The sequence below is a fragment of the Melanotaenia boesemani genome, chromosome 18 (genome assembly GCF_017639745.1).
Source record: "Melanotaenia boesemani isolate fMelBoe1 chromosome 18, fMelBoe1.pri, whole genome shotgun sequence".
Taxonomy (NCBI): Eukaryota; Metazoa; Chordata; class Actinopteri; order Atheriniformes; family Melanotaeniidae; genus Melanotaenia; species Melanotaenia boesemani.
The window spans coordinates 25,283,495-25,300,161 of NC_055699.1; the positions used below are offsets into that span (position 1 = coordinate 25,283,495).

The following is a 16,667-nucleotide window of genomic DNA, read 5'->3' on the forward strand; positions in this document are numbered from 1 at the left end:
TGCAGAGCTCCTTCAGAGACAGACTGCTGCATCCAAAGCGTGAAGGAGCGCTTGGAGGTGGTCCGTGATTCTCCCAGTAGACCATAAGATCCGATATAATTTATTAATGTACATACTTAAAATAGCTTATGTTTATAATGCTCATATATTAACAACCAGGAGGTTTCTGGGGGGGAACCTGTGTGGAGTTTTTATGTTCTCCCCTTGCACGCATGGTTCTCTCCCAGCTTCTGTCCAAAGACATGCATGTTAGGCTGATGTGAGTCCCTAAATTCTCGATAGGAGTGACCGCGAGTCTGATTGAACGTTGGTCTCTCTGTGTTGGTTCTGTGATGGACCAGGAGCAGCTCCAGCCCCCTCACAACTCTGCATTTGAATAATCCGTTATCATAATGAGATAAATTATTCCGTTATCATGAGAAAACAATGTTAAAAAAAACATGGGAGCCTGGCCGCTGTCGGCTTCTGTAGATGGATGAACAATCAGTATAAAAGATTAAATTATCCTGACAGGTAACAAGAAATAAGCATTAGAAAAACAAGATGTAAACACTGTTAATAATAAACCTGATTATCAGGAGGAGGCTGTTCCAGAGTGTTAAAGCTAAAATGGAAAAAGTACAATTCAACAAACTCTGAGTCCGAAGATCCATAAGACATGTTGCTGCCCAACATCTCAAATTAAGCAGGATTTCATATTTCTTTGTGTAGTGGACAGGTGGACAATGTAATGATGCCAAAGAAGAAGAAATCTGTTCATGTTTGTGTTTTCCTTTCAAGAGTCTGAATCCAGCATTTTGACCCAGGTCCGTTCAACACATGATAAATGACAGAAATGCACTATACAGCAAATATGCTGTAGATCAGGACTGGACTCCTGCAGTTCCTAGTTACTGTCCTAGCCCAAAATGTTCTGAAAATCCTCCTGCTGTTTCAAAACCCTGCAGCGAGGGTTCTGATGAGAATCAGAAACCACTTAACACCAAATTTAGCTTTACTAGGTTGGCTTCCTAAAATTCACAAAACAACCAAATTATTTCTTAATGACCAAGTACATATTAAAGACCTTAAAGTTCCATATCTTCCCATCAGAGCTTCACTCTCTGACTGCAGGTTTACCGGAGGTTTCTAGAGGTTCCAAAAGTAGAACGGGAAGCAGAACCTTCAGTTATCAGACCCGTCTTTCTGAAACCATCCCCTATCTTCTCTTCTATGAGTTTGATACTAAATGGAGGTGAAGATTCGATGTAATCTTTAGTTTCCTTCATTTTGGATTATTGAATATTAATTTGATTGAATTAAACTTGTTTCTTTGGGATTTAAAAACAATTGTATACGTTCTCTGTATAGTAACCTGTGATGAATTGGCTCAACGATAAACTAAATTTAAATTTTCAGTTCAATTTTAAATAGTATTCAATAAAGTTTTATATTTCTGTCACCAATTCTCAACAAAGTAATCTACATGGACTTTTACAGATTCAGTCCAGTCCATTGTAGTCCACATTAGTCTACTTTAGCAGAACCAAAACCAGGAAGGACGGCTGTCTTCCTGGACCAGTTGAGGGTGGAGAGGACAAGAAAGAGGGGTCAACAAGAGGCATAACTCTAAGCCAGGGATACCGCAACCCACAACCAAAACAAGGATATAGTGATCATGCCATACATCAGAGATATAACAGAACCAGTACAACCAGTTATGAAAAAAAAATAAAAATAAACACAGAAGTAAAACCACACATGAAATGAAGACAGTTACCGGTACATTACAAGCGCAGAATAACAGAATAAAACAAGCACTCAAAAAGAAAAAGCAAAACAAGAACAATTTAAATCAGACATTTTGGATCATTGTACATCATGAGACCGGGAAAATCATCGGAAGAGAACTGAACAAACACAAACAACAGATTAAGGAGGCAACCAAGATCAGAAGGGGGGCCAAGGAGACAGCCAACCGGGATGAAGATGCGCTCATGCTGTCACACACCTCTCTCCTCCAGAGACCATTGGACGGCAGGGGGGCGTGGCCAACTGGGTTCATCTGTCAGGTCCGTCAGATTGGCCACAACAACTGATAAACAACGCCTCACAGCCGTCAGATGCTTCTGAGGAAGACTGCAGACGCCAGCTGCAACATGTCGAGGATCAACATCTACAACTGAAAACTAAAAGAAGAAACAATAAATACAGGGACCTGCTGAGAGAGAAGAAGAGAAACACAAATGACAACAACAATGTCACATATTTCTACATGGAGAGTAAAGAGAGCAGAGAGGAGCCCAGTGTGTCATGGGACGTCCTCTAGCAGCCTAGGCCTGTAGCAGCAGGACTAAAGGGATGGTTCAAAATCGAAGAAAATCCTCTAAATTGAAGCTTCATGTTCACTCGCAGTAGTATTGCTTCTTTTAAGCCAAAGTGAATAGTGGTCATCTTTAGCATAAAAAGGAGAAATGTGATAACTTCATCCTTGATTACAGATTCTACAGCAGCAGTGACTAAAGCTTCTCTTTCCTTTTGGAACCTGACGCTGCAGCTCATGAAGTGCCGGGGTGAGGCTGACAGGAAGTAGTAAGATGGATTTTGGGAGTCTTGCCCTCTGGCTCATTGGTCATGAAGCCACAGTTGAGTGTATTAGATGTGCCACAAACCCTCTGAGAAAAGAAACTGCCACTTTCTTTGGCCTGCCATCCGACACAAGGACATTACTCAAGGTAAATTAGAGGTTCTGCCTCCACGCCTCGGCTGGAGCAGCAATTACGTCCAACTCGGGCCTTTCTGGTCACCACTCAGGATCCCACACTTCTCATCGCTTCATGGAAGGAATGGAAACACTGGAGGGATATCCCTGACGTCGCTCCTTTCATCGGCCACACCCCTGTCCTGTATCTCAGCTGGCATGCCTCACCACTGGCCTGACCTTCAACCTATCCAGACTCCATCCTCTGTTTCCCATGGGTGAAGGTGATGGATGCAACCACACAAGAATTATATGGAAATATAATTTCTGGAGCTGTAAAATGTCTCAGAGCAATGAATATATGTTCTTTACTTTTACAGCCATGCACAAGCACATGCACATGATATTAGCTTAATTGTTTTAAAATGCAACTTCTCCTTTGAAGTTTTTTTTTTAAAGATCCCACATATCCCCAAACCTTCTGCTGCTATATTTCATAAAAGAAGCTAATGAACAGTAAAAGTTCTTTCCAAATATTAGAAGTGGCTTTTCGGTCCCCTCCAGCATCTAAAGAACATTTTTCTAATAAATAAAACTCAAACTGTTGCACAGCAGTAGCGTGGTTTGCTTGTGATGTTGCCATCGTAAACATGTGTGTGTACAACGGCCTCTCAGAGTTCTTCCAAACACAGGGCAGCACTCTCTGCTAGCTCCGGACGGAGGGCTGAACACGGCTTCTGTTCTCAGGCCTAAATTAGCTTTTATATCATGACAGAACGCTCACACCATCGAGTCTGCAGAAGGAGGGTCGCGTGTCGTGTCACCTCGCCGATCCTTCTTCAAACGAGCTCCTCAGAGGTCATAACCTGTCCAGAGGTCTCCATGAACGTTCATCGGCCATGACAGCTGCAGCTTACTGTGCACGCATGCAAGCACTACAAACATCTTTACCACATTAAAAATCCAAAAACCACAAAAACAAGACTGAATATTTGTTTCTCAGTTCTGAGTGTGTGAAATTTCTGCATAAATTACTGTTATGCAAGCAATAATTTGCAAGACAATAAACAAACACAAAAAAAAATAGTTTTCTGGGGATTTTATAAAGAAAAAAGGGTTTTAATGCAATGTGGAGTTTAAAAACATGAGAATAAACTTCCTGATATTACAGATTTCTTTTTGTTTATTTATTTATTATTTGCATGATAATTTCTCTGATCACAAAATGTCAGAAATATATTTTATATTTATATAAATTGCAATAAACAGTACAAGAAATGTTTTCTGTTTTTATTTAATTTCTTTTATTTTCTAATGTAATTTTTATGCATTCTGCACCCTGCTGTAATGCTTCTAATGTTTTATGTAAAGCACTTTGAATTGTCTTGCACATGAGATGTGTTATACAAATTAACTTGCCTCGCTAAGATGCTGTATTGACCTTTTCATTTTATTATATAAAAACAAAACAAGTACAGTAAAAACATAATGATAAGAAAGACTGGAATAAAATAAAAAATATTTTACAATTTAATAACAATATAAAAAAATTCAAAAATACAAAAATAATTATAAAAATAAATAAATAAGTAAAATTCTTAATTAAATTTAAAAAATGGGATAATTGGCATTAAAACTAAAATATACGAGTACATAAAACTTTTAGCTTGTTAGTTTTTTTTCCTCAGCATGTTTGAACCACGTGGGGGTTTGGAGACATGAAGAGTTCCAGGAAACACTTAAAAAGGGCAGCAGCAGAGCTGGACTGCAGCAGATATAATGTTTTAGGTGTTAAATAATAATAAAAAACTTTATTCTTCATCATCTTCTTCCAAATGAGTACCCAGTGCACATGTCAAAAGGAAGGAGCAGGGGTCCCTCAGTAGGAATAAACTAATACAAAAGGGAACCTTTCTGCCAAGCATTGTCTGAATACAGATGTGGACAGATGTACCACGGGGCATGAGTTAGTGTGCCTACACCCAGGCTCCTCCAGAAACCTGCTTATACAACTTAGAAAGTGTCCAATTCAACCCCAACTCCTTCAAAAAGGTAGGCAGCTATGAAATATACCCAAATTTCCCAATATTTCGAATAGAGCAACATTCTGGACAAAAGCCTGAAAAAGTCATTAAAACAACCAGAGAATCATCTGACAACTAATCAGGTTATTTGGCGACATGTCAGTAACATGACTGGGTTTAAAAGGAGCATTTCAGAGAGGCAGAGTCTCTCAGATGGAACGAGAGGTTCCCCAGTCTGAGACTAACTGGCTGTAAAAGTTGTGGAACAATTCCCAGATGTTTCCAGATGCTACACAATGCTAAACATCACCCTGCTCTAACTTTTTGAAATAATTTCATTCTTTTTTACATGTCGTACCAACTTTTTTGTTATTGGGGTTGTACATTCAGTCAATAATCTTTAATTGTATTAACTGTGTACAAGGATCCTGCGACATCCTCTTCGAATTACGTAGGACCGTTCTGTGTAATGGTTTTATTATTATTATTGTTTGAGTTAATTAAATGGATACTTTAATTATCATACTATTTGTTTCATATTTTCACATTTTCCTTAACAGGCTTGGCCGGGGTAGTTAACTTGTTGGGTGCGTACATTTAGTTGACTCATTCTTGTCACCTTGTAAATTTGGTTTACTTAAAGTTAATGTGTTTTCTTTGAGTTACCAGTTGTTGGCGGAGTTGCTGTGTAAAGGAGGCCCAAGCCCGGTAAGGAAAAGAGTCCCAGCTGCCGTGGATCTCCTTTGCTGGGACTGAGGCCTATAGGACTTTTCCATTGTAGTAGAAGGTATTGGAAGAGGGGTTTAGATTTTCTATTGTTTTGTATGACTTTGTTTATTCTTTATTTAGAATTATGATTTATTTAGATTTCTGTTTCCCTAATGAGTTAGTCTAAACTGTTTAAGTTCTGTTGGGAATTAATTTAAGTATGTTGGAGATAGTTATTTTATGTTGCCCTCATGTGTCAAATGGTTTTGCCAATATATAATCAAGGGTTGTACCTAAATTGATGATCTTTGCTGTCTTCTTCCAGACTCCTGTAGTACAGGGCAGGGATGTCCAAAGCTGTCCTGCAGGTTTTGGATGTTTCCTGCTGCAGCACCTGAATCAGATTAATAGGTCATCATGCTTGGGCTGCACTTGACAACAAGTCATTGAGGAGAGCCATTTGATTTGAATCAGGTGTGTTGGAGCAGGAAACCATCTAAAACCTGCAGGACTCCAGCCCTCGAGGGCCCGAGCTAGTTGCCTTGGTAAAGGGTGAGACAGCATCTGGGAGAAATGAAGCAGAGCCATGGTAACGCTTTTTACACTGTGACCCTCTTTCTTGTAAAGCCACTAACATTTTTACCCCAAAAATAAGGCCGAGCGGAACGGGGGAGGATCATGCAGCAATCATCCTGAACTGTTACGGCACTTAACATCAGAATGAAACACTCTTTACCTCCCGGTACCTTCGTCTGTCTTTCTGTTGTAGTGGGTGTAAAGTGGAAAAAGGAGGACCTGAGCTGTATATGCCTGTCAGCCACATTTACGGCTCATACCTGCTTTTCTTTACCTGACCTTGAAATTGAGGAAATTGTGAAATCTTAGAGACCACGGTTCTCATTTGATGAAACTTGGAAGGTATGACCCTCACTCAAGAAGTAGAAGAAGAAAAAAATCTGCACTGATTGGCTTCATGAGATACCTGCACCTTTTCTTAGAAACATGTTTGGAGTTATTTTCCTTTATGCGGATTTACCAGCTCTTGAACTGTGGTCTAGTGATGCTTAACGCACTTTTCAGCTTTGTGTTCACAGCAGGTTTTGCATGACCTGAATTCTGTCTGGGCCATTGCTTCTTTACTATCACACTAAAGTGGAAATGAGAGGATTGTGATAGCCAACAGGCAGTTTTATTCATTTCTGAGGATAATGTTTGGTAAAGAAGCCCAGAAATACCGAGTTCCTCACACAGCAGATAGTGATGAATTGGCATGCGTTCCCAGCTGCACAGCTGTGAACTATAAACCCAGCCAGGTTTCCCTTCAACCAACCTGAGAGTTCCATATGGCATCTCACCAAAAATTATATTATCCTAAAGTTTTCATCAGGATCTTTTCATCAAGCTATCAGAGCTCTGGACCTGAAGGAAGACATGTAACGAAAGGGAATAGCACCAAATCAACAAATCATCAGCGAAGCATTATACAACATCCTCTTTAAGTCTGTAACTGATTGCGTGCTTTGAGCCTTAAAAAAATTTGGTAGATGCTGCTGGCTTGAGTTTCTCCACAGAATTAGTAGTGATATATGTAAAACTGGTCACTTGGCAAAGGTTCAAGAGTTCTGGTGTCAGATCTCACTGCTGTTTGACTTCCAAACCTCAAACGTGTTTTTGTTGCTTTAAATCCGGTGTTAATAAATGTCCATTCCTTCCATGTAATGCATAAATGACTGCAGCTCTGTCAGCCTGCCCAAGTACTTCCAAATACTTCAGAGCTTTCCAACTGTCTGCTTGCAAATAAATAAATAAATAAATACCTGGAGACTCAACAACCAGAGTTACTTACAGAAGTCATATAAATGACCACAGCAATAAATACTTCTGGCAAGGATGGGCGCACAAAAGTACAAGTTGGATTCACAGGGCTAGAAAATCTGAAAGTGACAGATTTTCTAGGTCTGGGCTTGTTATCCAACCCAATCAATTTATATAGAACAACCACATGGTTACCAGTGTGCTGTACACATAGAAACACAAAAACTTTCAACACAGCCATCGAAAGACATTAAAAGACATTTTTAAAAAGACTGAAGCTACATTTCCACCAAGGAGTTCGACGGGATGCTTTGCTACGGTAAACCCTGATACCCTTACCTGGAAGACGGGGTATAAGCCAGATAGCGTAAGATGCATCAAATTTGTAATAGTGGGATGTCTTAGGGTCCATTTATGCTCTATGCAAATACAGAGCATGTCGCCCACCTTCTGCGGTGTAATTTGGTCCATTTCCGGGGCCCTTGTGGGTGTGCAGCCTGACGGAGCAAAGAGGGCAGTACCACTGGAAACTGTGGAGCCTCTTTTCATGTCTCTCTCTCTGAGAAAGTCTCCTCCGTCGTCTCCATGTTTGCTCTTGCCCGTTGGAACCCTGTGGTGAACGCTGAACTCTGCACTGCCCTCTGGTGGATGTATTGTTAACAACTATACTGACGTAATTAATGCATCAAAGTTTCAGGACAGTGATATTTGAAATGAACTTTATTTATGTCCGTAAAGGGAGCAATCCACCTTATTTTTAACTTACTCCTGCTTTGTTCTTATTGCTTAGTCACACAGAAAGTGATGATTCTTATGACCAATCAATAGACTGCAGCGTGTTAAATCCACCCTGGGTTGGACCGGTCAGACTGGGACACCAAAACAACAGCTCAGATCGAATATTAAATCACGCTTCTCAGCTTTTGCCTGTGGAAAGAAAAACATAAAGGAAGTGTTTAGGACCTGTTGGTGAAAACGGAGCTTTTGAGACAACAAATATCAACTAAAAGAAATTAAAGGTCAAAAGACAAACAGACCACACAATTCTATCTTACTGGCTTGGAATGGCATCATCACAGGTTTCATCCCATAAGAGTATTTAGGGTGAGACACACTGACATGAACCGCTGTTGTGTTTAGGTCTGAAATGTTTTTTTCACCTTTATTTATTTCTCACTATAATCTTACAACCCTCTGAAATTATCTCGGGACCCCCAGTCTAGACCATGGATCGACGGGGTTTCAAGCTAAAGTCGTTCCCTACTGCAGTTTCTTCTGATCAATCTCACTAACTTGTAACAGCTCTTGGTTTTGATTTCGACATGCAAAGATAGTACTCCCTCCCAGTGTCCCGAATGTTTAAAACCCTTCTGAAAGCACTAATTGGCTCATTTAAACAGCCTGCACATTTTTCTCCTCAGTCACACTTTCCACAAAAGCTGGCAAACTATTGAGCTAATATGTCTGTGGCTTCACCAGCAGTCCGACGTAATTCCAACTGGGTTTACACGGAGCAGTTAGGTCCACGACTGAAGTGAAAATATCATCCTCAACGAGGAGCAGATTGTGGTTGCAGACTGGAGTAAAAGACATAATTTGGATTATGATGGGGTAACATGTTTCCTTTGAGCTTTTTCTGATGAGGCTGTGTGCTCATCGGGCTCTCTGCAGCAGCATTGTCTTCATCCAGAAGAGGAAACATTTGTTTGCTTTGTGTAAGCTGTGTTTTCTTTAAAGGGATCTGAGCTAAATTGTAAGTTTATGCACAAAACAAATGTTATGAGTGTAAGCAAATAAAACCTGAGCTATGAACGCCCATCTGCCAAACCAGATACAAATGAGCTCCTTTGGGTACAGGGATTAGACGTGTTGACCTATGTTTCATGCTGTGTTTTCATATAAGGAAGGTACCAACACAAAAACTGGTGAATCCTGCTGTCTATCCAGGAGCTGCTCTTTATTTCTAGTTTTAAGTAGTTCAGACCAAATTCTCCCCACATTGTCCGGAAACCCTCCAGTTTTCTCGTGTGAAAATGTCTTCAGTTTCTGTCAAGCTCAGTGCCATTCTGGCTGTTTTAAAGAAGTTAATCTGAATCTGTGCCGCAATGTGATGAGTTCTTCCTCTGCTCTTGCTCCATCGCTGGATAAAATTTAGCCAATAGTACTGAAAACATGCAACTTCTGTGGGATGCAATGGAAGAGCTTATTCTGTGAGCTAACTAGCATCCTAGCTGATAGCACACCCACATAATCAGTGTGTTTGGAAGCACTTTCTCCCTCCTAAGCTTCATGCTGACTCTTGTGTAGGAAGTTAAATTATGTGCACACACCATCCAGCTTTTGTCTCCTTTTATATAATCATAATATCAATGATTTAGTCTACATGACTACATGCTGCATGTGATTGGCTGGTTAGATATTAGTGTTAACAGGAAGTTGAACAGGTGGAGCTGATAAAGTGGACGACGGGTGCACATCATGTGTCACAACCATATTAATCTTTTTTAAGGCTCACACGACAGAAACATAGGAAATCCAAGCACCAATGATGTCACAATGACATCATCAGGGTTACTTTCTCAAGCCTGACTAAGCTGCTCAGAGCCGCAAGCTGTTTTTACACAAAACTTTGATGTGGAAAACTTGTGGTGTGCCCCCATAAACCAGAAATCAGAGTAAAATAGTTTTCTCTCTTTTCTTTCTTTTTTTTTTATTTATGTATCCCAGAAATTCCTTGCAGCTTTAGAGCGAGTCAGATGTCACATAGAAGTCTCATTAGATCATTAGAAGAAGATCTTACTGTAACATATAAATTGGCAGGAGATTTTGGATATCTGCAAAGCTGCTCAGCAGTGGCCTGCATCTCTTGATATAATAACACTGGTGCCAGGCTTCAGAAGTCATTACTGGTAGACTCCAAGCTGACACAGAAAGCAGATACATGCATGAACTCCACAGAGTCATGCAACACGATCGCCTGCAGAGTCCTGGCCGTGGATCCTTCTGAGTTGGGACATGTTAATTAGTGTCGAGCTTCTACCTGTTGAATCGTTTTGCTTGCCCACACTGGACAACAGGAAGCAGTCAGATGTGTAGCTATGAGTCGAGGCCTTGGAGAGGGCAGATCAAGAATAAATACGTTTTAATAAGTGTCCACACGGCTGAGCTGAGGTTTAGATATCGAGAGGGTCACAGCAGGTAACAGAAGTTCACTTCAGGTCAGAAGTTGAATTTGCATATTGTGAAAAACTTGAGCCAATAAACCTTTATTGACCATAATTAACGTGATTACATGACTGGGCCATTCATAGCATGTTTGCATAAACTGTTAGTAGAAGTTAACTTCTCCCGTTAAATGAAAATAAGCACAAATAAACAGTAATTACACACAGCCCGAACCCTTCATATGGCTATTGCTGCTTAGTCACGTCCTTTGAATAACCACCTTGGATAAACCCCAAAGGAGCGCACAGCTGAGAAGCTGAGCGATGACTCATGAGCCCATAATGTGACAGGTTTATAATGGAAGTCAATGAGAGGGTGCATCAGAGGTAATCAGCTGTGGCATGGCTATATACAGTACAAATCTTTCCCTTTTTTTCCTGGATTTTACAAAAGTCCACTGTGGACTAAGTTTTCTGTGAGTGATTAATTAAATATAATCTAAATGAATTCAACAGGCCTCTATATGCAGAAGCTCTAAAAAAGCAGATTGGACAAAATTGTTCAGGTTCGAGGTGTGATCTTGCAGAGATGGAACATGGTTCTGTTTTTACGAGCATGTTTACTGGACTGTTAGTGTGTTAGCAGCAGACGGTGGGTTAGTCTGTCTGCAGGAGCTGTAAAAAATGTCCAGCTTTGTTGCAGCAGTTTCTGTTTTTTGTACATATCTGAGGGTGTTAGCTCCACTCCTACAGGCTTTTTAAAGCAAAGTTCACACTACAAGAAGCTGAATTAAACCAGGGGTGTCAAATATACGGCCTGGGGGCCAAAACCGGCCCACCAGAAGGTCCAATCTGGCCCATAGGATGAATTTAGTAAATATGAAAATCACACAGAAGACATTAACAATAATTATTTTATTTATCATCATTTTTATACAGGAAATTTTTAATTTTTTATTTTTAAATGTAAAACATTTTCAAAGCAGGGGGGTAATTGTTCTTTATTTCTTACTTAAGAGATGTGACTTTATTATGAGGTGAGTCAATTCAGGTGATCAGGATTCCTACACACATGTGGAAATGTACACATATGTACATTTAAAATAACTTCTTGATCTGGAAAAGTTACTCTAATAATGTGAAATACTGGATTTTTCACTTCCAGATACCTGGGTTTAAATGTTTGTTGATTTGTAAGTCCCAATCCACACGTAGATGTGTAACCAAGTAAATGAATAAGATAAGTAAATAAAAGATCAACAAATAAAAAGGAATGACTGGATTAAAATATTAATTATTTCTTTCTATGAAGTTATGAAAGCTGTCAAAAATAACACATTAACAGGGGTAAATAATTTATGTAATTAATTGCGTCAAAATTTTTAACGCATTTCCAGCATTTATCATTAATGAAGGTGAGACATGACGTGTCAAGAGGTGAAATGAAAAAAGGGAGTCGGCTTGCTCTATGCATGGATGTGAGGGCGTCATACTGGTGGGAGATGAGGATGTAACACCCACACTTTGCTGGTAAGAGGGTTCAACACCCACATTTTTCCTGCATTTAAAAAGCAAACAAAAAACTTGTCGCATTGTTTGCAGAAACATAACTGTTCCGGTGGTCTCTGTAGCTGTACAGCACATAGCGGCAGCCTCCTCCTCTTCCCGCTCTCTCTCCTGTTGATTGGCTTTTCTATCGCTAACATGTCTTTCTTCTTGTGTCTGTTTATCGTCCAGCTAAGAAGGAGAATACTTGCGGTTCATGGTTCACACTGGCACATATTTGTCCAAAGGTATTGTTCTTGAATACGCTAAAATAAGCAGCATTTATCAGTCTCATATCAATCAGATCCATGTTACTGTCACGGAAACAAGAAGACGTCGTCTCTAAATCATTGGTGCTGTGCAGATGCTGAAGACACAGATCTGATTATTTAGGGGGCATAAATCCAGTGAGAGAAATTATAAACAGGATCTGACAACAAATCAAGGGAGCTTTCCTCTCTAACAAAGTAGCCATATATATATATATATATATATATGTGTGTGTGTGTGTGTGTGTGTGTGTGTGTGTGTATAGCCTATATATATATATATATATATATATATATGTATCATGTGTATGTGTATACATTAGACTTATGTCCCCAGCCCCCCTCTGCAAATAACGTACATACGCCCCTGGAGAAATGCGCATTTAATCTGTTCTAAAATTCCCTTTTTTTAAAAAAAATAAATATATATTGACTCAGCAATTATATAGATAAATATTCTGTAATATTTCTAGACTGGCGCATCTCTCAGCAGTCAGATTTTCACCGACTTGAAAATCCTGAATAACTTTTCAGAAGTCTCTCGTGCCTTCACTGATTCAGACAGCCCCTACTCCCTCTCCCTCCCTCCATTGGCCCGGGCCACGGAACCGGTGTAAACCATCAGCAGTATGTTCGCAGGCTCGAGCTGTGTGCTAGGAAACATGAGCAGGGGCAGATATTCAGAGTCCCGGGCGGCGCCGCGCGAGCCGCTGGATAAAGCGGAGGAGGAGACAGCGGTCCGTGTGGTTGGAGCTCCGACACTCAGGAGGGGAACATGTGAGCGGGGCATGGGCGGCTGCAAACCGGATTATACTTCAACACAGCAGAGAGACGCAGGAGGGACCCGGGCCAGGTAAATGACCGAGACTCTGACATGTTGATCAGCCTGGTCAGTTCGGATCGGACCGGAAGGTTCCGGATCAGATGTTAATAAGGTTTAAACGCAGGGACGCACCTAAAGCTGGTTTATTCCATTTTGCATGGCCAGGGCTCAGTTTTGTTTAATTTAACTGTTAGAGAAAGATAAATAAAAACAAACAGAAATGTTTGTTTATTTCAGGGGACAGTTGTAAAAACTTATCCGCGTGCGGCTGGCGATGGATCCACATCTTGGTGGGTCTTCCACTCTGACAGAACCAAGTCAGAATCTGAGGAGAAATCCTGAATTGAAGCCGATGAGGGGAAAAAAAACAACATGTCACATTTCTAAAGCCAGCAGTGTTGTTTGTTTTGCAATGAAAACGTGGAAAGCTCTTCCCAAATATAAATAACCCATTCATGGCTTACAGGCGCGCGACCACAGAGCCGGAGAGAGAGGAAGAGGAGAAATATTTCAGATGTAGATTTCTACTGGAAGACTTTTTCTTTTTTTATAGTCCAAACCACCAAGTCTGGCAAACCTCCTCACAGTTCTTCTCTGTTGTTTCCAGACAGTGGAAGTACTTTAAGAGTTATTTATTTCTTTTATAAATTTTATAATAAATAAACCAGGTTTTGGCCTTAGAGATGGTCTTTTTTTGTAATTTATTATTGTATATAATCTCTAACTGATCTGCGCACCCATCGGGATTTTAATTAGTTGTTGATTTTCAGACATTTGTGCTCCAGTTTAAATTTCTGTGTGCATAACTCAGTCATAAGTTTGAATAAATATCGTGTTGTTTAGGTTGTTTACAGAGAGACAGTGTAGTGGTGCATCAGGTCTGCAGAGCGCGCGCACAATAAACCAATAAATCCACCATCAAATATTCCGCGCGTATCTACGGATTATTACTATACATATGAGATTATATAAATACAATATCCTTATTTGTTCCGCAGGACAGAAACGGGGACACTGTGACAAAACCGAGGAGATTTAGCTTTTTTTTTTCCTCCTTTTTTTTTTTTTTTTTTTTTTTTCTTGTCTTTCTTCTGGACTACGTTGCCAAAGATGAACACCATCGTATTTAACAAGCTGAGCAACCAGGTCCTGTTTGAGGAAAAAGCCAAGGAGGTGGAGATGAGCAGCAGAAATTACCTGGAAGTCATCGACGGGCAACATCCAGACCTTCTCTCCGGAAACCAGGGCATCAGAGACAGCCAGGCGATCCGGCACCGGCGGAGCGGGTATGTACGTTTAACTGCTGGTGCGTCCATGTGGACTAACTGGAGGTCTTCGGAGTTTTATTGCTGAGGAATAACTCAGAGTTCTAATATATCAACTTGTAAAAAGACGGATTTGATAATAAAGTGTGCGTAATTACGCACTTATGGACACAAATGTGAATTTTACGCACAAGGCTGCTCTTCAACGGGTGCATAGCTTTCACTACTTAAGCTAACAAGATCAGAGTCTTAGTGAGTCTTTAATGTTGCAGAATCAGGTGGATCAAATCATTAATATCACCCAACTGGTCCTCATTAAGCCGCTGATGTTCACAGTTAATCTAAAAATTAAGAAGTAGGTCAGTCTTGTTCAGTAGCGTGTCTCGTAGAAGTCTCCATATGTTTCCAATAAATAAATCTACCCTTAAGCCCTCTGGGTGGTCTAGACCATCATATGGAGACCCTTAAAAAAAACTCATTTCTTTTGTTTTTCCGTAACAGGATTCATGTGTAAGGGAAGATCCTGTTCTTTGCTTTTATTTAAAAGTTTATTAGACTCAGAGAGAGAGGAGAGATGGGAAGGAGCCTCCTGATACTGAGGCCTTCTGTAAAAATTAAATAATATTATGTGAACTTATCTGACTTTAATGTGTTGTCTCGTGGGAGCATCATTACAAATGAAGAACATTGAATTATTAAACACAGGTGTGTGTGTGTGTGTGTGAGAGAGAGAGAGAGAGAGGGTTTAAACAAAGACTTCTGAATGTGGAGTGAAATGCCATTTATGATGTTCGTAGAGATCGAGTTTACAAGGAAAATATTTGTAGAACATGAACCTCGGGCAGACTGAGGTTAGGCTGAAATATGTTACATCTGCAGTCAGTGCAGCTTCTTGGGAGATAAAAGGAGAAGCAGAGCGCGGCACCATACTGACATCTACAGGTTCAGAAAACCTGGAGCTACAGGTGAGCTCGGAAAAAGCAGCACATGCCTTCAGGATCCGGAATAATTCTTTAAAATCACTGCAGTATTCTTACTCGTATCATTTAGATAGTCCATGAATTACAGATTCCCTGCAGAGACTTTCTGTAAAGGGGGAAGCAGCAGATTATTGTGAAATACTCTGTCTGCAACTGTGACCCAGCTACATTGCTCTTGGTCCATTTCTCCTCAGTGTGAAAAGTAGCAGAAAGGTGATGTTTGTGGGACCCACCGAGAATTATAAACCAGCAGCTCCTTTTCTCTGTTGTTTGAGCCTCCCACAACTCATTTGCTTTTCTCCTTTAATCCAGAATCTTATATCATAAATGCATCGTGTTGGGTGAGAAAAGTACACACCGAGTCATCGTTTGCTTCTTGTCAATCAGCTAAATCATGTCACAGTTTCCAGGTTATTCAGAGTGAACTGTGCAAACACTTTTAAATAAAGCTGGATGGTTGTGTTTCTAAAATATCACATTATTTCCTTTTCACCTCCTACAGGGGTCGACCCAGCGGTGGAAAAGTGCGGCACAAGCGCCAGGCCCTGCAGGACATGGCGAGACCACTCAAGCAGTGGCTCTATAAGCACCGCGACAACCCCTACCCCACCAAGACGGAGAAAATCCTGCTGGCGCTCGGCTCACAGATGACTCTGGTCCAGGTGAGTCGGCTTTCTCATGGTCTTCTTTAAGCTGCTGGTCAGGAGACGGATAAACCAGGGATTCCACTGATTTTCTTAGACACCTTGACCACATTAGACCAGGTCCTGGTTAAAAACTACAAGACTTAGACTCTTTAAGTATGGCCTGAAATGTCAAACAGAACATGTAGATTTATAAGAAACAGTTTCTGATGTGTGAAGCCTTTAATCTGTTTGCAAAAAATCTCATTTTATGTTTTTTATATTTAAATTTTGAACACATTAGGTCAGAAAGATTAAAAAAAAATCTGTCACACTTTGACGCATTAAATCTAGACCGAGATATTCTACACATGTACAGTCATTTAAACACATTTTTTGATATCTGAAACCTTTATTTTACAAAATGGAAATTGTTATAATTTTATAGGATTTTGTTGCCAAAAATGTTACTAATTTCATCCAATCTGCCTTTTCACCACCTTCAGTGTAGAAAAAAGAAGAAAGCCAACTACCAAAGACCTTTAAACAAACATTAATAAAACATTAAAGTTAATAACAAGCTTACAAATGTTTACATTATTTGTATTTTCCCATATAAGAAATAAATCCACATGCAGTGTAGAATATTTCAGTCCAGATTAAGCATCCTAAGTTTTGTAGTTTTTAAGCAAGACCTGGTAAAATATGGTGGAATCACATTTAATTAAACTGGAGGCTAACGTCTCTGTTTCATGTTTCGTACTCCCTCAT

At 40.1% G+C, this 16,667-nt stretch overlaps 1 protein-coding gene across 2 annotated transcripts in view; it reads left to right on the top strand.

The window, feature by feature from the left end:
• Nucleotides 1-12,911: 12,911 nt before the first annotated feature.
• Nucleotides 12,912-16,667, top strand: part of mkxa (mohawk homeobox a) — a 30,635-nt gene continuing 26,879 nt past the window's right edge. The window contains exons 1-3 of one of the 2 annotated variants that reach the window (XM_041967463.1): nt 12,912-13,058; nt 14,139-14,314; nt 15,776-15,935. In XM_041967463.1, coding sequence (XP_041823397.1) covers nt 14,139-14,314; nt 15,776-15,935 — 336 coding nt within the window. In that variant the 5' untranslated portion in view covers nt 12,912-13,058. Of the gene's footprint in view, nt 13,059-14,026; nt 14,315-15,775; nt 15,936-16,667 lie in introns of both variants that reach the window. The other variant, XM_041967461.1, reaches the window with a different exon arrangement.